Raw genomic sequence first — 21,877 nt, 5'->3', positions numbered from 1 at the left:
CTTTTGGTCACTAACCACCACTGGCCTTCCTTCAAAGAACACGTGCTCTGCAGAAGGGTCATTGCCCGAAACGTCGCCTGGGATGTTTTTTTTGTTTGTTTATTTTCTTTTAAGGCCACTGTTAAGCTTATTATGTTATTTGTACGTGTTCACCATTGCCAATGCAGTGTCACCAAACAATCTATCTGCTCATCAACATCCATGGTGAATCCACTGCTGGATGAAAGCCTCCCAAATCTCCGCAATCTCTCGCAGTGTCGCGATGTTAATCATTCACTCAGCTCCAGCAGTTTTCCTGCTCCGCCGTCCTCTTTCTTGGAAGCGTTCCAATCCTTAGTCGGTATATTTTTTTCTCTCGAGTGAACAAATGATGTACACTATCTGTTACTTAATTATTATTGTGAGATGTTCAGCATTGAAATAATCTGCCGAAGCCGGTTAACGTTTACAGGCAATGTAATCGTTAATATTGATTTCTGCATTTGCAATATTTGAAATTTCTCATGTGACACAGTTGTTTTAATCTGTTCTGATTTGTATTTACTTTAATTGCCGTATTTTATTTTCTTCCTCGGATTTTGTCATGTTAGCCATCCAGGTCACTCTTGCAGATGAAACTCCTATCCTGGTCTCCTGATTTCTCACCACCCGGTTAAACAACACAACTCGCCTGCATCAGACGCAAGCAGCAGCCGGCAACGCTATACAATAAAATTAGAGTGATAAGGAGCCTAAACCACCACACGGACTCTGGTCATCATCGCAGCAGCAGCGACTTTTGGCTACAGCCATCGAACAAAAACGGTGGTCACCGCATCGCGCGCTTTCCGATGCACTTCTGCGGCCGTCTGGAACGCTCTTCCATGAGCTATGCACTTTAAAATGTAGAGTGAAAACTAATTTCTTTAGAACTGCTTTTTTGTGTTTAGTTTGTTGTCCTTCACCCGCACCTCCGATTAGCACGGTTGGCTATGAAAAGAAGTTCAACATCAAGTGTAGATACTCGATTCCGTTTCCTGCAAAAAAAGATCCCGGCACGTGGAGCGAAACACACGACACATGTGGAACGGATGCAAAAATAAAATACATTGTAGTTTTTCGATTTAAAGCTTTCGTGACTGCAGGGATTCATATTCTTGGTTCTTTCGGTAAAGTCACGTAGAAGGGAAATAAAAAAAAACAATAAAATAAAATTCTCACGACGTTTCGGCCACAACGCAAGCATCCTTCCTCAGGTGAAGAACAGAGCTGTCGGACGCTGTCTTTCCGACAGCGTGACTTTACCGAAAGAACCAAGAATACATTGTAATTGTTTTTGGTCAACATTTCCCTGCAAATTACATGATCGGGATCAATCACAGCAACATCGTCTCCTACTTCGAAACTTGCCAGGACCTTCCTGGAAATTATTCTCTTGAGACTCTGCGAGGCTTTTCTCAGTAAACAAGCGTAGTCATAATGATAATAATTATGATTCACAGCAAGCCGATAACTCATCGGAGAGGTAAAAAAAATTCAAGCTGGAAAAAAAACTCCCCGTAGAAACAAAACAGAGATTGTAAGAACAAGATTTTTTTTTAAAACGCGCTAATTCATGAAATTGAATAGTTCCACCCCTCCTGGGAGTGCCGGACAAGCCCTGGGAGGTGCGTCTCTCTATTCTTGAGAACTGGTCTAACAATAGATTTAAAAACCACGGGTCTGTGTGTCTGTGAACTCAGTTGGGGACTCATGGTCAACTCGACATGCAGGAGATGAAATGCATCGTTGTTGGCGACGGGTAAGTTTTCACCATCGTAATTATTTCCGTGATTTATATAAGAGACAGACGAGACGGGCACAGGTTTTTACACAACAAAGTAGTTTAAAGGAAGTGTTTTTGCTGTTATCATTGTGCGTTTATGTATTACCTGCTTTTATTATCACCCCCTTCATGAGATAGCCTTTATTAAATATTAGAAGCGGAGGAGGCGAGAACAAGTTTGAGGGTTTTTGGAATTATTGTTTACCTGATAATGAAGAGCAAGATACCAATGTGCATCAAGAAGTAAGTATATGATGAGTTTATACTTACCTTAACTCTGCATACTGCACGCTATTGCAATGCAGAAACAAAAGCTTAGTTTTTTTATTTATTTTAAGCTTTCGTGACTGAAGGGATTCATATTCTTGTTTTTTTCGGTGAAGTCACGTAGAAGGGAAACAATAAAATAATAAAAATATAAAACAATAAAATTATCACGACGTTTCGACTGCAACACAAAGCAATCATCATCACATGTGAAAACCACAGCAAGAAAATTTTGAAAAAAGTGGCGTTTTTTTTTCTTAACGTTAGCACCACAAACAAAAATATTAACCATCAGATTTGCTGATGACAAAGTCATTATAGCATTCAATGGGATCGGGCTCCAGGAAATGTCAGAGTAACTCAATATTCTATTGTGTATGGCGATATGTTCATGAGCTAAGTGATAACGTCGAGAATTCGTGTAACTTTTCTATTCCTCCATTGAAGGGGTCCCCGCACCTCCGATTAGCACCCTTGTTTACTAAGAAAAGCACACCTTTTCAATGTATTACTTTTGGTGTAATGTAATTCTAATATGTTAACATTTAAAGGTTCCTCAGGAGCTTGCCTTTTTATTTGTATATTTGTCTATAAAGTAGTTCAATACTATGACTCAGTCGTTCAACACAGCCCTCAGAAACCAGGAGGAACAGAAACAGTTCCTTCTTTGAGTGTTGGAGAAGCATCGTCGGTAATATCCGGACGCAAAGAAGTCCAACATTGTCCAAAGAATTCGTAGTGACATTTATCTGGACCATGTTGTATATGCTGTTATAAATGATCATCAAGTATATTTTTGGGGGGATTTCCTTTAAACTCGCAGTGCTTCAGATTAACAAGCAAATTAATAAAACCTAGGATACGTGCCTTTGAAGATATCAAACTTTAATTTTGAGTGGCACCCTAATTGAGCCATTAAAAAAATCGAAGGAGGCATCACAGCTATACACTCCACTACTCCTGACGCAATTGTCTGGCTGAACCACCTCATTGTAGAATTCTAGTTGTTGCTTTTTATCAACAAGAGCATTGCCAAGTTTGGTTGAAGATAAACATCAGGAAAACGAAGGCTATGTACGACAAGTTCGCTGATAATCGGAGATGTCTGTTGGAGGAACACAGCCGGAAAACACAGCAGAATAGGTATTCATAGGACAGCGTTTGAGGACAGACCAGGGAAAATATAATGTAACAAAGAACCAGACCAAGAGCAGGTTGGAGTGCTTTTGTAAAACTAAACCAACTAATGAAAAACATAGAATGTGTTAATCAGTCCATATTTCATGGCACGACATTGCTCATAACGTGGAACTTGATAACAAAAATGAAACAAAAACTGAAAAATGCGCAAAGAATCTTGGAGATGTGTACGCTTGCAATTACTTTGAGACACAGAAAGAGGAACGCGCGGATTAGAGAACATGCGCAGATCATGATCAATGTCAAGAGAAGGGGGCATGTGTAACTCAGTTTGCCGGAAGGGATGGTGCGCTGGTGGTCGAGACTAGCGGCGGAGGGATGGCCAAGGAAGAGAACGCATTTATGGCTTTATTTTGGTGATTTCGAAAAGTTTTTTGGTTTGGCCATGTTTTGTTTCTTGTAGTACAGAGTTAGACTGATGGCCTTAATCTAACTTGTCTTGTGGTTGTTGTTGTTTGACTTGCATCCCACTGGGATTTTTGGCACACAGCTTTGGTGTACGGTGCTTTTTCAGGAATATTTTGCTGTTTTTTTCCTGGATTTTCTGTTTGCACAGTCACATAGTCACTTTAAGATATTTTTCTTGTTCATGTTTTAGTTTTTTGTTTGTTGCGGTTGCACCCGATTCAAGAGCCGAATGGCTCACAGGGCTATACCAAATAAATGGAACTGAAAACTGAAACTGAGAGGAGCGTGCATAATGGGGATGGAGAAATGACGTCAACTCGTGTGCAGGTGTTTGGTGGATTGTTTTATCACAGAACTGTGCGAGATGGAAATGGCTTGGGGATACCTTAACCCGGCAGCAGTTTAACCCCGGCTGATTGTAATTATAGTAACTAAATCCATTTAAATATATATACAGTACACAAGATCAATCTGTGACGTGGGAACTTAATTTCGGAAACCCAGACAAATAGCATTCGTGTTGGTTGTTATCAGTACATCTCCCGATGTCATGTAATGTTTGATTTTCTGGAGAAAGCCCAGCAAGTCCATGGGTGCAGACCAAAAAAAATCACTTATTGGTACCACCTGAGGTGGCAAAGTCTAGTCATGATTTTTGTAATCCTCCATGTGTGTGGGACATAATCTGATATGATAGCCTTTGCAGAGTGGCAGCTTAGTTGTAGTTACCATGACTTTTATACCCACACCCTATGACAGGCGTCCGGAACGATGAAATGGGCATTATTACTGAAAAACTACCTAGACGAAAGCCAGTTAGGTCACAAACTGGTCTTTATTGGTTTAAATACACAATGAAAACACAGGATAATGAGGAATACCATAGTGAGGTAAGGAAATACTTGAATATTATAAACATTGACATTCGTATATACTTCGTCAATGGTGTTAATAAGGGTATCAAAGTCCAGAATCACCACACTATGCATCAATGTATACTACTACCACAGTAATATAATCAGAATCACCACCCTGTGTCACTCAAACTGCTCGTCGATCTCGTCATCTGACTTCACGAGTTCAAGGTCAGGTTCTGGATCATCCTGCAGTCTTTGGTGACTGCAGCTCTGTAGCCTGCACATGTCTGTGCATGTCAGTCCATTTGACAGGCACGTACAGCTTGGTATTTTGCATGAACGCACACACTTGCATGCTAGCAGTTCCAAGACCACTTCTGGTGCGGGTGGGGAGCGCATCCAGTAAATGAATCGATTGGCGATAGCCCGGGTCACCGCAAAATATTGGTGGGCCGGGCATAGTTTAAGGTTTTTTTTTTCTTTCTGGGAGCATCGCTGTCCTGCCGGAGGGCGACGCTGGGAGCGATGATGACGACGACGATGTCGATCCCACCAGCACGACCGTGACCGCCGGCCGTACCGAGAGAGCGCCTGGTGCGCCATTGCCTCCAAGTGGTCTTGCTCCCAAAGACAAGGGGGTGGCCGCCCCCGTAAGAAGCAGAACGTGCTGGGAAATGACCAGACCAGCATCCTGATGTACTTTCAAAACAAGCAATAAACAGCCGTTGCCACGCACAAATCCCCAGCAGCCCCCTTTTTTATGGGTGTTTTGCATGTGTTTTTTATTTTCATATTTGGCGTGCGTATCGGGCTCAGTGACATCTCCCGTCTTCATAGGCCTTCTGGTTTCGGAGTTATGGAGGTTTTGGCACCCCCGGGTCACCGCCAATCGATTCAAATGGCCGGCTTGCCATCATCGTCTGTCCATCCATACTAAGTAGGGCTTGGCACCACAGGGTTAGCCTGCAGACAGCACTGCCAGATTGCTGCCTGATAGTTGGCTCGTTGAACATGCATGAAGAGAGACAATCTCTACATGGTGGCAGCTGGCTGAACTCGACTTCTCCCCTTTTGGTGCAGAAGAGCTGGTGTAGCGCAGTTCGTTCACCTCACCAGTGCTGCTATTAGCAGCGTACATGCGACAGGTGAACTGCTCAATTTTCTGGAACAGCTCATCACTCACATTCCATGACTGCCCCAGTCAACTAAAAGTCTCTTGGCAGGAAGTGTCTTTTCTCACCATCCTCAGGGCATTCAGCTTCCCTCAACCGGCGAATGCACTGACAGTGTCGCAGCCTGTGAAGGCGTGTAAGCCAATTAGGCTGCCACAGATGCTGTCTCCGAAGGACCTTGTCAGTTTGCTGATATCGACAACCCGTGTGCGGTTCTGTGTCCCACATTTCTGGTGGATCGGACAGGTGATGTCCTTCTGGAAGCCAAGACAAATCACCATGACATCAGTGTCCCCAGCTGTGATGATAACTGCCGTTGAGCTCACGTTTGTTGCATGCAATGCATGCAGCAGCAGACGGGTGTCAGCTTCTCCATGCGTGGAGTGCAGCTCTGCTACTTCCTCACACTCATCTTCTGTCAACTTGTAGCAGGTTTCCTCACAGGTCATGTCAACACCTTGCCATGCAGGATCTCCCTGTATCGTGGGAGTTTCCACTCTTCCACCAGAAACTTGATGAGACTGGTCTTGTTGGAGGGCCTGCACAGGAATTTTCTCCACTGCTGGACGTGGTGTCCCCCTGCAAGGTTCTTGTACTGGAGAGTGGTGTCTGCACCTCAGATCAGTCGTTCAGCATCTTTGATCGAAGTCTGTCGGTAGACATCAAAGACAACATCAATCCTCTCACTCTGTGCCCCCTCGTGGAGGACCTGGGTCAAGGCTGACTCTGCCACCTGTGGCAAAGGTTTTGTCGTTGACGTTCATTGTTTGGACCAGACTCATCCCATCAATGATGGAAGTAGATGGGGTTGGGATGTCTTCTGCAGGAGACACATTCTTTTCAAGCTCTCTGGCAAGTGCAGCCTTGTTTGTTTTTCGTAGGGACCCATCAGCATTTGCCAGTGCCCATGACAGTGGGCCCAGTGGGTGGGCAAGGACATCCTTCATATTCACCTTCCTGCTTTCAGCCACCAGAATCATGTGGCTGAACAGGTTTTTATCTGCCTTCAGAATCACATTTTGTGTTTTCCATGTGCTGTTTTTGTGCTGATATTGGAGAATGTCTTCAGACTTTTCAAGATTTGAAGCTTTTGTGACTGCAAGGATCCATGTCGTGGAATTCCACAGATGGTGGGTCCTCAGCTAACCTTGTTTGTTTGAATACCTTGTAGGCCTCTTCTCCTATCTCAATAGCTCTCAAGAGAGTCCTGGTCACATTAGGTGGAGCCATGGTGCCAGTGGAGAGGCTAACTAGATCTGTCTCATCAGGGAACATAGGATTGATCCAATTATTCTCCATAAGGTCAATGAGAGACTCGACATCTGCTTCATCTCTCTTGATCCCTGAAAATCTGGATGGGACAGTTTGGACCTTCCTTGACCTATCAGGTATCTCAGCTGTCTGAGGTACATGCTTCTGTACTTAGCTGTTAGGTAATATTTGGTCACGGCTCCTGGCTTCAAGCTGAATAATATTGTACCTCCAACCTGTCTAGGTGTATATGTTCACCGTTTCTTCTACAGCTTGGTTAACAGGGAATCGGCCAAAGGGATTGGTGGAGCCCAGTTGAATTGAGAAGCCTCTTTCCATGAATTCCGTGTACACATCTGGGTGTGTGATGGGCAGCTGAGACATCTGGGCGTAGTAGTAGGGGAGGTAGCGTGCATAATTCATCCTATCATAAACGAAGCACAATGGGATAATTGCTTTAATGCTTGCCAAGTGTAGCATCCAGTCTACTTCTCTGGATGATCGGATGAGCCCCAACAAGATTTCAACCATGTCCAAATAGGACATCCAGAAGGTCGAGAGGCTGCCGTTTCCACCTCTGAGGAACACGCGGTAGACTTCAAACAGTTCCATGATGCGTGTACATGACCTTTTCTCGAGGACCTCCTTCAAAGCGGCTTGTGAGACTTATTTCCCAAGGTTGTCAATGGTCGTCAGTGTCTCATCTTGTGAACCATGTCATCACCCTCTTCAAGCCGTGGGTCTGGCAGCATGTTGGCTGTCCCGACCCGGTGTGTGGTTATCCCCTAAGGCTGTGAAGGCTGGAATAAAAGAGAGAGCGAGAGTACCTCCTATTAGTGTCTGTGAATTAACACACTACACTGGTATATTCACAACTTTAGCCTGGGACAATATCGATCATCTTGAAGAAACCGTCAGTGGTGAGGGAACATCTCACCGAGTCAATGGGATTGCTGTGCAAGCAAAGCAAGTCAACCAAGTTCCCGTCCAACCCATGCGCACTGTTGCCAAAACAAAGCAGAGAAGCATTAATGCACCCCCGCCAATGTTACCAACTTACAATGCCACCCCCGAGATGCAGCCCCTTCCTTCGGCTCTTTCCTACCCAGCTACCCCACCAGCATCGACACTGTGGAGATCAGCTTCACGATGTGCGTGCTCATTGCCCGCAGCTCTCCTTCAGCCGGCGGCCGTGTGGAGCCGTCGCCCTTTGCCCGCTGCCCCGCCGGGATCGACACTCCGGGGTCCCCCGCAGGGGTCCCAGCTGCCGGCCCTGCCCGGGAATCCTCCTCGCACTAGGATATGCGGGTGAGAGCCTTCCTCTTCGCGGGTTTCGGCATAGTCTATTTCCCCCCCAAGGATTCAAAAGGATAAAAAAGAGAAAATTCCCAACAACCCTACAATACAAAAAAATATTTTTTTTTGTTAACACTCCTGACACCAAATGTAGTGTGCTAATTCACAGACACTAATAGGAGGTACTCTCTCTTTCATTCCGGCCTTCACAGCCTTAGGGGATAACCACACACCGGGTCAGGACAGCCAACATGCTGCCAGACCCACAGCCTGAAGAGGGCGAAGATCACAACGACGACGGCACGACGAGTTCCATTCCAGATCGCAGCCGCCCCGACTGTGAGTCGGAGCTCGCCTGATATCCTGAACAGCGTGGCCAGGCTCCGCCCTTGGCCCCGCACCCCCCTGGATCCCCCAGATGGGTTCGTGCTTTGCCCACAGGTGCAACTGGTAGAATCTCCCAGCGGCACGTGCTCTAGTGACTCATTCCACGTCACTACACCAGGATGGATGTTAGCTGGTAGGGCAATGTCACTCCCTGATGATGAGAGTTTCTGAAAACACAGGGCGATGTTGATATCTTCCATCTGTGAATATGACACACTGTCACCAAGTTGGTTGGGGATGTTTATCAGCTCTACATTCCCTGACAATGACTTGACACTGAATGGCAGAACAATGTGCTTGGAAGGCTTGGTCTTTCCACATGTCACTGCATAAACTATGTCATGGCAAAATGATTGCAGAAGCCGTTGAACTCTATGGGATGCATGATCAGGATCATTAGTGCCTGTGAGTAGATAGTACAGGAAGACAATGAGCGACTCTGGAATGGTAGGACATTCTGCTTCTGGTTTGACTTCAGGTGGCCAGGCTTGAGGAACATCTTGATTCTTGATGTCCTCTCTCAATTCGATGGCTGCTGTGGCTATAACATCTTGGGCACCGATACTTTTCAGGGTCTGCAGCTCCCTTTTGAGAGACTGATTTTCTTTGGCAAGTTCCCTCATGGACAGGTTATCTGGATAGAGGAGGAGTTTTTCTTTCCCATCAGGGAGGATGTGCAAGGCTCCAGCAAATGCACTCAGTATTTGGTTACACATTGATGGCAGCAGAGAGTTACAACCGGAAAGCAAAACGAACATTGATAAAGGGTAAAATTCATCTTAACTAATCATAACTAAATTCGGGGGTCGGTACTACAGGTGAATAGGCAAAAAAAATGCCTGTCCTTTTATCAGAATGAAAAATTTCCAGATGAATATACACAAAAATATAAGATTTTTGTTTTATTGTGAATTTCCCCCCATTAATTTATGCATATTATGTGCTATCTCATTAAATGCTGTATGCACAAATTGACATATTATGTAAAACACAATATTGACTTAGTAGATGAAGTCGTAACTTTTTGCTTTGTTTTAATGTGATCAATAACTAATTGGTTGGTAATCTACAGAGGCTTTTGTAAAAATATTGTTATTTCAGTTAATTATGTTAACATACACTTTAACATGTAAAAAAACAAGATTTTCGCAATGCCATTTCTGGCATTGTGATGCCGGTAGCAATGAGATTTGAGAGTTATACTTGTGTCCCCCCTCTTATTGCCATGACAGCAAAGTAAATAGCCATATATGATCTGCTCCAGAGAATAAGCTGTTCAATGATATGCAGTTCAAATAGGTTATTTCTTAAAATACGAAGACATTGCGATGAAAGGTGCTAAAAAACGCTAATTTAAGGCTTTGTTTACTTGGCGAAGATTATATAAAATCGTAAAAACTAATTATCTAAAAATATAAATATAGATTTTAAATATAAATAGTTAGTTTTTATGATTTTAATAATCAATTATTACCAATAACAAACTTATTGGTAATAATTGTGTGCATGTTATGAAAGTTTACAATTTCTAGACGCAAAATATAAAAAAAATATTAAAATTGACAAACTGAACAAAAAAAATATTTTTGCCTGTAGTACCTGGCCTTAACTAATAATCTTAACAGGTACATTAACAATACATTGAGGGTAAAGTTAGCACTTTAGATATCTTTACTGAACAGAAATAATACAGAACCACGAGTATTTTCCTCACCTGCCAGTAAATGATCATGAGCAAACAAGCAGCTAGAAACAGAAGGAAAACAGATAGCGCCAATCTATTCCAGACTGAAATTGAAGAACAAGTGCGAATAAATGCAATAATATGTATGAAATACATGCCTTGGGGACAAACTTCCATTTTGCAAATTATTTATTGTCTTAATTAACAGCAGACGTGTTGGAAATATTTATTGCGATAGGTGAAAAAACAGGTTTCCTGCGAGAAAAAATAAACAGCTGCTCATTTGGAAAGGTTATCATGTATTATTTTACTTCTGTTGGTGTAACAAATAAAATGGCACCATTGAAGCTTTGCCACCTTGGGTGGTACCGATATCTGGTCTGGCCCAATGACTTAGCCTGACGCAAATTATTGGCATGCGTCTGTGGATTGTGAACAAACTTGTTTTGTTGCAGTCCTCAGTGGCGGCTGGTCTGCATGGGGTTTGAAGTGACACCCCACCTAAAATATTGCTTTAAGTTATTTAAAAATATATATTTATTCGATGTAAAATAAAACAGCTATAACAGCTCCGATTTAAATGTTAATACTAATCGGCGAATTCAAGTATATTTTTTTGATGTAAGTGTATTTTCATAAAATCGTTTCAAACTAAACATAAATATGGGTCAAATTTCGATTTAAAGCTTTCGTGACTGCAAGGATTCGTTTTCTTTGGTTCTTTCGGTAAAGTCACGTAGAATGAGAATAAATTAATAAATTGATATAATAAAATAACTCAATAAAATTCTCACGACGTTTCGGCCGCTTGTGTTGTGGCCGAAACGTCGTGAGAATTTTATTGTGTTATTTTATTTTATCAACTTATTAATTTATTCTCATTCTACGTGACTTTACCGAAAGAACCAAAGAAGATAAATATGGGTCGCCTGGTCTCACCGCCCCAATATTTCCAGTTTCTCTCATTGGCCGATTCAACCCACTCCCACTAAGTGCAGTGCTACGGTGACCAGATGTTAACTACCTTGCCTGGTATACAGGATGGTGGTGGGTTCGATCCCGACCCTGATGCCTGTATATTTGGAGTTTGTATGTTCTCCCCGTGGTCGCGTGGATTTTTTTTCCGGGTCCTCTTGTTTTTTTCCTTCCACGTTTATAAATATACTTTTATAATATGTGGCTGTTATAAATTTCCGCATGATAAACCCCCTCCATTGAGCTATCATTTGTGGCGAGGTCGCTTTTGAAAAAGAGCTATATAGCTCAGGAGGCTTTACCTGGTAAAATATTTTTTCAAAAACTGTTAACATCAAAGAGTTTAAAGTGGAACAATGAAGACCCTGGCTAATAACAAGCCACTGTTCCAACTTAATTTTCAAAGGGACGGCCAATAGACTCATCCTTCTAACGCCCCCTCCCACCTGCGGCGCCGGCACCGCCCCACCAAACATTTGAGAGGCCGGCAGCCACCGGCATTCGCGTGAATTTAATTCCAAGTCAAGAAAAATTCACACATTTTGTCGAATTCACCAGATATTTGCTGTGTGTGCGGCACGTGTGTGGGTGTTATGGGCCGTAAGGTGTGAGGCTTTCCTGCCGCACCACCCACTCGTTGCTAACAGCACTTGCCCCGGCAACCTGTGTAGGCTAAACAGGGGATGCCATAGGTAAGAATAGAACTGATGATTTTGTGTGTTTGTCTTGTGTGATCGTAAGTCGTTCTTTTGCAGATACGTGGGTAAGACATGCCTGCTCGCCACCTACACGACTAACGTCTACTCGCAACAGAACTTCCTCCCCTTGTACGTGAAACCAGCCCTCATCAGGGCCGGAAGCGCACTCAGATAAACACTTCGGAGGGGGCATTGTTTTCATACCACAGGTCATTTTGCCTATGCATGCACGTGAATATGTATTTTTTATTTGCATATGTGACCGTGCGTAGGTATGTATTTGTATGTGTACATGTCACTCTTTGTGTCTGTGTGTATGTATGTATGTGGGGGGCGATAACGTAATGGTTAGCGCACTGCGCTCCGAACTCCACGACCCGAGGTCGATTCACGGCCAACATCGGTGACGAATATCTGAACCAGTCCTGGGCCTCCTCTAGGTCGACTTGGCCTTAAATTAGCACCTGGTGAGGTGTGTAAACGTTAGTACTGGGAATACAAAGGTGGACGGGACGTGGTATTGGGCTACTCGCTAAAAACACTTGTCCCAATAGTCTGTTAAAGGCTATACGGGGGGGGGAGAATATTCGTGTCGAGACGCAGTTAGAGGTCTCTGGGGGGGCACCGAGCACCAGGTGCCTCGATTGGTGGGATTAAGGGCACGTGACCGGAAGCGGAGAGCTCCGCTTGGTGGAGTTAACGGCACGTGACCGGAAGCGGAGAGCTCCGCTTGGTGGAGTTAAGGGCACGTGACCGGAAGCGGGGAGCTCCGCTTGGTGGGGTTAACGGCACGTGACCGGAAGCGGGGAGCTCCGCTTGGTGGAGTTAAGGGCACGTGACCGGAAGCGGGGAGCTCCGCTTGGTGGAGTTAAGGGCACGTGGCCGAAGGCGGGGAGCTCCGCTTGGTGGAGTTAAGGGCACGTGACCGGAAGCGGGGAGCTCCGCTTGGTGGAGTTAAGGGCACGTGACCGGAAGCGGGGAGCTCCGCTTGGTGGAGTTAACGGCACGTGACCGGAAGCGGAGAGCTCCGCTTGGTGGCGTTAAGGGCACGTGACCGGAAGCGGGGAGCTCCGCTTGGTGGAGTTAAGGGCACGTGGCCGAAGGCGGGGAGCTCCGCTTGGTGGAGTTAAGGGTACGTGACCGGAAGCGGGGAGCTCCGCTTGGTGGAGTTAAGGGCACGTGGCCGAAGGCGAGGCAGAGGCGCGGCCAGGGGATGAAGGGGGAGCGCCGAGGAGATGCGGGGCTCGTGTCGGGGATCAAGCGAGCTAACAGACACGCACATAGTGGCTTTTATTTTGGTGATTTCGAAAAGTTTTTTTTGTTTTGGCCATGTTTTTGTTTATTGTAGTACGGAGTTGACTGATGGCCTTAATCTTAGTTGTCTTGTGGTTGTTGTTATTTTGACTTGCATCCCACTGGGATTTTTGCACACAGCGTTGGTGTACGGTGCTATTTCAGGAATATTTTGATATTTTTTTCCTGTATTTTCTGTTTGCACAGTCACATAATCACTTTAAGATGTTTTCTTGTTCATGTTTTTTGTTTGTTGCGGTTGCACCCGATTCAAGAGCCAAATGGCTCACAGGGCTATACCAAATAAATGAACTATGAGTCTAGGACAAGTTAGCCACACTTAACTACAGAATCCGGCGCTCAGTGATTCGCTTAATAAACGCGTTGCCGCCTACAACAGGTGTGTGTGCGCCTCAGTCGACATGCACTACATTTGTGTGGTTTATGTGTCTGTGCATATGCACTTTATGTGTACATGAGACTGTGGCTTTGTCTTTTGTGGTTTTTTTGTATTTTGCCTTTGTCTGCTGGAGTATAGTGGCTTGGCAGTCTCAATGGTATGTCGCTTGCTCAGGGCTGAATTCTCACTTCATCCAGAGCTTCGCCAAGCACGTTTATTGAAAATATACAATCGTGCCAAACTAACACGCGGATCGACCCGAAAACACATTGCAGACACAATGTTGTCGGGCTTGTCTGAAAAAACTAGCCTTAAACTGCTGTTGTTGGTACTATAATAATTGAATGGGCTGTGTCATTTTCATTGCCAAGGTTTAACAGCTTCTTGGCCAACGTAACGGTGAATGGCGACCCGTTGAACCTACAGCTGATTGACACACCGGGAATAGAGGAGTATGATCGCCTGCGTTCTATCTGCTACACGAACGCCGTGAGTGTTACCCCCACATAACGCTCGCTTTTCAGACGATTATATCAACTTCTAACTCGGAACGGTATTCGCTGACCCTCGTAAGTCACCACCACGGCCGCTCAGGTAAACAAATGTTTCCCTTGTGTGTCACGTGAACATGCCAAATACCTATTTGCCAGAATGCACGACTGAAGTAAAACACTTTGGTTATGTGATGTTCGACCGTAACTTTGTTAAATTCAAATGTGGCAAACCTAATGGTTATGAACTGCAGGAAAAGGCTTTGAAGAACTCAACAATGAAGGCTGCAAAGTTGGGATGGAGATGCATATGGGCAAAACAAAAGGCGTGTTAAACATGTTTGCTGAACAAACTGAAATAATTATTTGCCGGGTTTGGCTGCAAAAATAGCCTTTGGAAAACGATCTAGGAAAGTAAAACCAGTCGATACCAAAATAACCTTCAGGACCTCCCCAAGTCAAGATTAACGTTCCACAACCCACTTCGGGATTGTATTATTGCGTATGACGGCAACATGTTCAGGCGCTAAATGCCAATGTCGAGACAGCTTCAGGAGAGAGTCCGAGTAGTTTTGCTCTTCCAAGCTCTCAAGGTTCTCACGTTTCAACCCTGAGGTTCGGTAAATAGCTTGGGAAAATACCAACGTTGCTAACTCGCACTTAATCATCAACCCCAACGAAAAACCCCACCGTTTTTAAGTTACCCTACAAACCATACCATGCATTGAATTACATCAGAACATCGCAAGGCAGATGTATGTATGTTGAACTTCTTTAACATCGTACGTAGCCAACCGTGCTAATCGGAGGTGCGGGGAAGGACAACATCACCCACAGCAATGGATAATAAAGGATAGCCCACGGTGCGATCGCGGTGCGCAATATAAAAACCACAGACCACGTAGTAACACTAGCGCCTGCTTCGACCGTTCACCGGCAGAATTTCAGATGTTGACCAGGCTGCTCCTGAAGCCAGCTGTCCACCGACTCATCCACCAACTTCAAGATGAACATATAAAGACTGGATGTTACCAAAACATTAACAACCTACGCTGCATTCTCCTACATTACTTTTTAAAACGATCTCAAATACTAATTGTGTTTGTCACCTTGCTCTGAACAGGACGTGGTTCAGATCTGTTTCTCTCTAGACAACCAGTTTTCATTTGACAGCATCCCTGGCAAGGTGAGCGGAGGCTTTAATAGCCGCAACATATGCCAAACACACTCACCACTGCACTGAGAATGATTTTAAACAGCTGCGATTGAGACAAACAGCACCGGTGCTTTGTACTATGACATGATTCGATAACATGGCCATTAACCAAACAAAATGGGACAAAAAACTGAAGTGTGAAAATAATATTCTTTGGTTCTTTCGGTATAATCACGTAGATGGAAAAGAATTAAATACAAATAAAAATAAAAAAAACAAAAACTCACGACGTTTTGATCACGACACAAGCAGTCGTCATCAGGCGGTCATCTCTCATCAGGTGGTTGTCTTTCCGCCTGATGGCGACCGCTTGTGTTGCGATCGAAACGTCGTGAGTTTTTTGTTTTTATGAATTTGTGTTTTTTAAAATCATTTTTATTTTATTATTTTCCATCTACATGACGTTACCGAAAGAAGCAAAGAATATGAATTCCGGCAGTCACGAATGTTTTAAGTAAAAATTTGTGCAAAGAATCGAGAGACGTTACGGAGAGGGCTTGGAGCCAGAGATAGAAGCACGTGGTCACTCGCTGGTTAGCGTAGATGCACAAACCATTATCTATACAGATCACATGACAACCACGGTTTTCGCAAAGCATCATCGTGTTCTTCTCACATTTAAATAATGTAAAGGTGCAAGCACTGAAATTTATTATTTACGCCACTGCTTACGAAAGGTCCTCCACTCGAGTCAGCTCTTAAGCGCTCTTGAGAACTTCCTGTGGAGGGTATATGGCTTACTCTTCCATGCTGGCCATACATTTTCGACGGGAGTATCACACCTTACCCCACGACATGCAACCTACCGACTGTGGTGTATACATTTATACTTCTTGGTAGAACAGAGGGGATATTTAAGAAACTTGCCCCATTGTTTTAACTGCTGTGCCATGAGATTTAATTGAAATGGCAACCTCCGGATTGTCCAGTGCGATAAACATGATACCACAGTAGCATCATACATTGAAAAATAACCTAAATGAATATGACGATGCTGTGATGGCTTTGTCGTTGGACTTCCAGTGGTACCCAGAGGTGCGCCACCACTGCCCCACGGCTCCCATCATCCTGGTTGGCACTAAACTCGACCTCCGGGACAACAAGGACGCTGTGGAGAAGCTCGGGCAGCAGAAGCTTCCACTCATCACCTACAAGCAGGGCCTGGCCTTAGCGAAGAAGATTGGTAGCACTAATTCACCATGCCACTATTATTGTAATGTGTTTAAAGTTGGGCTATTCCATTACTCGACTGATTATTCGATAAAGTGTTTTAGAAAAAAATGTCTCACTTCTGTTCCCGCATGTGCCGCTGGACGAGAAGTAATGGGCGGGGTTTGATGATGTCATCACCATCATCTGTGTCATGCTGGGCGTGGCTTGTAGGGGTTTCCTGCCTTCGTGAGGCCGAACGTTAAAGCGTTTGTAAATTTTAAGGGAGCCTAAGTAATACAAAAAAATAATCGATTACAATTTGTCATTGGTTCATCTACTAATCGTCCCAGCTCTACATTTCTTAAAGTGGTGCTCAAGGTGAAGTGCAGATCACGGCAACTCTGCAGTTTCCATTTTGCAACATAATTGCACGTAACTGAACCATTGTCGCATAGGCTGAACTATGAAATGCCTCTAGGTCTAGAACCTCGTCTCGTGGAGGCCTATTTCGCCAGCAGTGGTGTAAGCAAACAATGGCAGGGCTACACCTTTATCACATTTCATAATTAAATGGATGTCGGTTATGCTGCAAGAGCTTAAGACCAGAAACAGGAAGACTTCACAATTCTAGCAAATCGCCTGATGAAGCTGGTTGCAATCACCAGTGAAACGTCGTATTCAAATTGTAAACGTGGGTTTACGCTCCAACACACCAGTGTGCTGAAGTAGTAACTAATTGGCACGTTTTGTTTCCGTGACAAACCTTACTATTGGGTTGTCGGGCGGTGGTGGGTTAACGACACATTCATATCTACGCAATCTAACCCAAAAGTCTTTATAATGAATAATATTACTCGCGAAAGGCTACGCATTAAACAGCGTTTGTGTCTGGCGTCTGTGCAGGGGCGGTCAAGTACGTGGAGTGCTCGGCGCTCACCCAGTATGGCCTCAAGACCGTGTTTGACGAGACCATCAATGCAGTGCTGTGTCCCCCACCCGCCAAGAAGCGCAAGAAGAAGTGCCAGCTCCTGTAGATCGCGGCTTAACTCTCCACACTAACGACGCGCACTACGAGTGGAAGGGAGCGGACGAGCACCACTTGCGTCCAGAGGTTACCGCGAGCGTCAAGTGGTAACATTGTTTTTGGGTTGCGTTCCGGTTGGCTTCATTGTTGGGCTACATGTAGAGGCTGTGACACTGCAGGTGATGCTGACAAACACTATTAAAACAAAAATTTGCGTTCTGCGCGATATTGTTTGCAAGATATTTAAACACACACGTGCTCATTTTCTCACCGATTTAATGTGCGGCACATGTCTGGTACCTCTTCGTATCGTGTACATAACCACACCGCTTTAATTGTAGAATTTGGAGGACCAAATAATACATTGTTTAAATGCAATGCTATAAAGGGCACCATTGTTCAGTAGGGATTACCGTTGGTACGGCTATTATAATACACACAATGGACAGGAAGGACATGATCAAAGGGCTCGCATAAGGCGCATGCGTAATGAACGTAGACTCATTAATCCTCCTCTCCCCACTTTGCGCAAGAGCGCAGAAGTGTGGTCACCACATCTACGCCTCTAGATAAGGAACGAAACAGGTGGGCTTCACACATCTGGCTATCGCCTGATGAAGCTAGTTGTAGTTACTGGCGAAACGTCGTACTCAGATTGTAAATGTTGTGGCTTGGCTCTCCAACACACCGGTGTGCTGTACTAGTAACGAATTGGCCACGTTCTGTTTACGTGACAACCCTTACTAGTTGGCTGTGTCGGGTGGTGGCGGGTTTTAACGACGCATTTATATATTTACGCGATCTTACCCAAAAAACTCCACTATTGCCCCACTACAAGACCTACGCCGTGTCCGGGGAAAGCAGGACATACACAGAAAGAGGCAGCGCCTAAACAAATTGAAGGGACAGTCCCTAAAATGGGAAGGTGCAAAGCCGAAAGAGGAAGAGGAGGGGCCGAAGCAATAAGGGGGCTTGGCATAAAGAGGAAGGAGCAGGGCCTAGAGTGGTTCAACTGCCCTCTTGATTTAAGACAATAAGAGCATAAGAATAAAAAATACGTGCAGCAGGCAGCACACGCCTTTAGTGCGGCAGATGTGGCCACAGGCCAACAAGTCGAAGTAACATTGAGGTAGAATTATGTAAAAAAAAAACTTTGGCAAGCGCCACGTGTAATGTTGCTGTTCAATCTGCCCCACTCGCATCTCTTTTGTTACATTTTATGTTTGTGTTTCATGGGTTGCTATGGAGATGCACCTGTGTTTAAATGCTATGTAAATTAAAACGGTTATTAGAATAAATTGTAATTGTAATTTTTTCTTTCATTTGGTGGCTAAATAACCAAGCTGTCAGTTTAACCTGTACGCTTTCGAGATCAATATTATCCATCAGAGGTTTTTGGTTTGGATCGCATAAATATAATAAACCCACAACATTTATTCTCCAACACACCGGTGTGCTGTACGAGTAAAGAATTGGCATGTTTTGTTTACGTGACAAACCTTAATAATTGGCTGTGTCGGGTGGTGATGGGTTTCACGACACATTTATATTTACGCGATCTAACCCAAAAACTTCTATTATAGATAACCAGGCTGTCCTTGTACACTCACCGCTTGAGCCAGTTGACATTTTTTTATGATTCATAATCGCTATTTGGGTCAGGCCATGTAATGATCTAAGTAAATCTGTGTTGCGAAGAAATGTTAACCACCCGACACAAGCAAACAAATTAAATTGTAACGTGTTCAAGTGTTTAACGGGATCATAATTTTTTCAGCTCACCTGTAAGTTGAAGAACAATTATCAGAATTAAATGTAACAATTAGATACGTTTAGTTTTAAATCCCTCTAAGAACAATGTAATAATAGATGTAAATACTGTATTGAGATAGATCGATATTCTTCACTGCAAGGCCCGCGGGCCACTGGCAGCCCCTGGTGGCCTTTAGTGCGGCCCCTGACAAGACACAACACTTGAAAACACTTCAGCGTGCTGTCAACCCCCAATGGTTTCAAATGAAGTGTTCAAACGCGAAGAATAAAGGTGACAATAACGACATCAGTAGATGGCAGTATACATGAAACATTATACTGGTAGGAACCTCTGGTTTCACAAAGCCCACAGGGGATTATTGTGTCCGTCCGTCGTGCATCCAAAAATGGGAGGGGTGGGGCTGGGTGGGGAGGGGCTGGGTGGGGAGGGTGGGGAGGGGATGGGTGGGGAGGGGATGGGTGGGGAGGGTGGGGAGGGGCTGGGTGGGGAGGGTGGGGAGGGGCTGGGTGGGGGGTTGGAGGGGTGGGGCTGGGTGGGGAGTGGCTGGTCACCCCGTGGTGTCCTTATAAAACTCAACGTTTAACCTACTCACGCCGGCTTGTGCCCGCCCTCACAGTCGGGCATTTTTGCGGAATACACCACGTGGTGCCGCCGTTGACCCTGGCCATTGACCGAGCAACCAACGTTCCTACCAGCAGCTCCCTCCGCAGGAGAATGTGTTGCTTGCACATCCTGTCAACCTTAAAGAAGAAGAGTAGGCTAGCGGGTAGCAGCCATCACGGATTGCATCATTTTGTCTTGCAGGCGGTATGGCGGCCCTCACACCGATAGTTTCTTATCGGCGGAAGTTGTCCCCAATCTGAAAATGACTAAAGGGGCCGTCCATAAATGACGTCACGCGATTTTGGACGATTTTTGACCCCCCCCCCCTCGTCACACGGCATCACAAAAAGTCAGACCCCCCCTCAAATATGACGTCACAAAGCTCTGTCCCCCCCCCCCCCCCCCCCCAAAAAAAATATAAAACATGCTTCAAATCGCTTTAAACTATTGTCATTGTAATGCGTATTTAATGTGGCGCTGCACTCTAATGTTGTAGAAAACATTTATTAAAAAGTCTATTTAATTAAGTAGAACGTGTTGTCTATATTTATTTAAAGTTGCGCATTTTAATGTGTCGTCACATTTCTCACTCCCCCCCCCTTGTCACACATCGTCACAAATGTCTGACCACCCGCCCCCCAGGTGCGTGACGTCATTTATGTACGGCCCCAAAGAACAATGAGGTAGATGGTGCTTGGATCATATAAACAGTTGAAAACTAAAAAAAAAACCCCAATCAGTTCTGGAATCACATTCTCACAACTTTAGAAATCAAGGAGCTGGGCTGAGAATCGCTATAGGGCGGATATGTGAAAAGGTTCGATATGCGAACATACTGCACAGTTTCTGGAAAGTGAAATTTACACCGTACAGCAAACACAGGTTTAGTGGATAACAACAATAACAACACATTCAACTGCTTCATATTAAACACGGAGGGTGGGGGGGATGCTTTACAGTTCCATGTAAGCAAACATAACAGAGATTAAGAACACGTCAGTGTGGAGCAGCGTTGTTAGACTATACGTACGATACGGCATCTGATGTGGGCACGTTAATTTGGGGCGTCACGGTGGCTATGAGATGTTAACTCCCTCGCCTGGTGTACAGGAGGTCGTTGGGTCGATCTCGACCCTGACGCCTGCTGCTGTATATTTGGAGTTTGCGCATCTCTGTCATCATCACGGTGGCTAGGAGATGTTAACTACCTCGCCTGGTATACAGGAGGTCGTGGGTTCGATCCCGACCCTGACGCCTGCTGCTGCTGTATATTTGGAGTTTGCGTGTTTCTCTCTCTCCATGCTCGTGTGGATTTTTCTCCGGATCCTCCGGTTTTTATTTTTTACACGCTTTTATTTAACTCACTCTGTTGTTGTCACATCCTCAAATCTTGTAACTCGATTTAAACCCACTTCCCAATGTCGTTTCGACTGCAAACTTGGTATACTTATGTCACACTGATGACAATACTATATTCTAGCATTACAAATAAAATTAAATATTTTTAAGCAATCTTTTTTTATATGTTATGTTTCGGCTTGGGTCTTAATTGTCCACGCTCAACTAACGTTGGCTGTAAATCACCACGGTCCATCTTACGTTATGGCAAACTTCGGGGCCACTTCCTGGAGTCGTGTATCGTACGATACATTTCATTAAAGCGTGTTTTTAAAAAAAAAGGTTTTAAAAAATATTACTTATTGCCTCCACGTTTACAAAGACGCGTTTAGAATATTTGGCTGCTATAAATTACCACATGATAAGCCCACTCCGTTGAGCTTATGAAGAAGAGCTATGTAGCTCTGTAGGCTTTACCAGGTGAAAAATAAAACAAAATCACCAACATCACGCGTTTCGAATATTTAACTGCTATACATGTCCACATGATGACTTTAAGAAGCCACTTCGTTGAGCTATCATTTGTG

At 44.5% G+C, this 21,877-nt stretch overlaps 1 protein-coding gene across 1 annotated transcript; it reads left to right on the top strand.

Moving 5' to 3' along the window:
- Window positions 1-1,519: 1,519 nt before the first annotated feature.
- LOC116950520 (ras-related C3 botulinum toxin substrate 1-like) lies at window positions 1,520-19,321 on the top strand. Its single transcript, XM_032968366.2, has 6 exons — window positions 1,520-1,780; window positions 12,057-12,128; window positions 14,064-14,181; window positions 15,307-15,369; window positions 16,423-16,582; window positions 17,455-19,321. Exons 1-6 carry the CDS (start codon window positions 1,746-1,748, stop codon window positions 17,583-17,585), a joined length of 579 nt encoding a protein of 192 aa, XP_032824257.1. The 5' UTR covers window positions 1,520-1,745; the 3' UTR covers window positions 17,586-19,321.
- Window positions 19,322-21,877: the final 2,556 nt, after the last annotated feature.

This window comes from Petromyzon marinus, chromosome 39, assembly GCF_048934315.1.
Source record: "Petromyzon marinus isolate PM22_M1 ecotype Great Lakes invasive population chromosome 39, UKy_Petmar_22M1.pri1.0, whole genome shotgun sequence".
NCBI lineage: Eukaryota > Metazoa > Chordata > Hyperoartia > Petromyzontiformes > Petromyzontidae > Petromyzon > Petromyzon marinus.
Note: the sequence above shows the minus strand (reverse complement) of the source record. Positions and strands in the feature narration are given on the sequence as shown.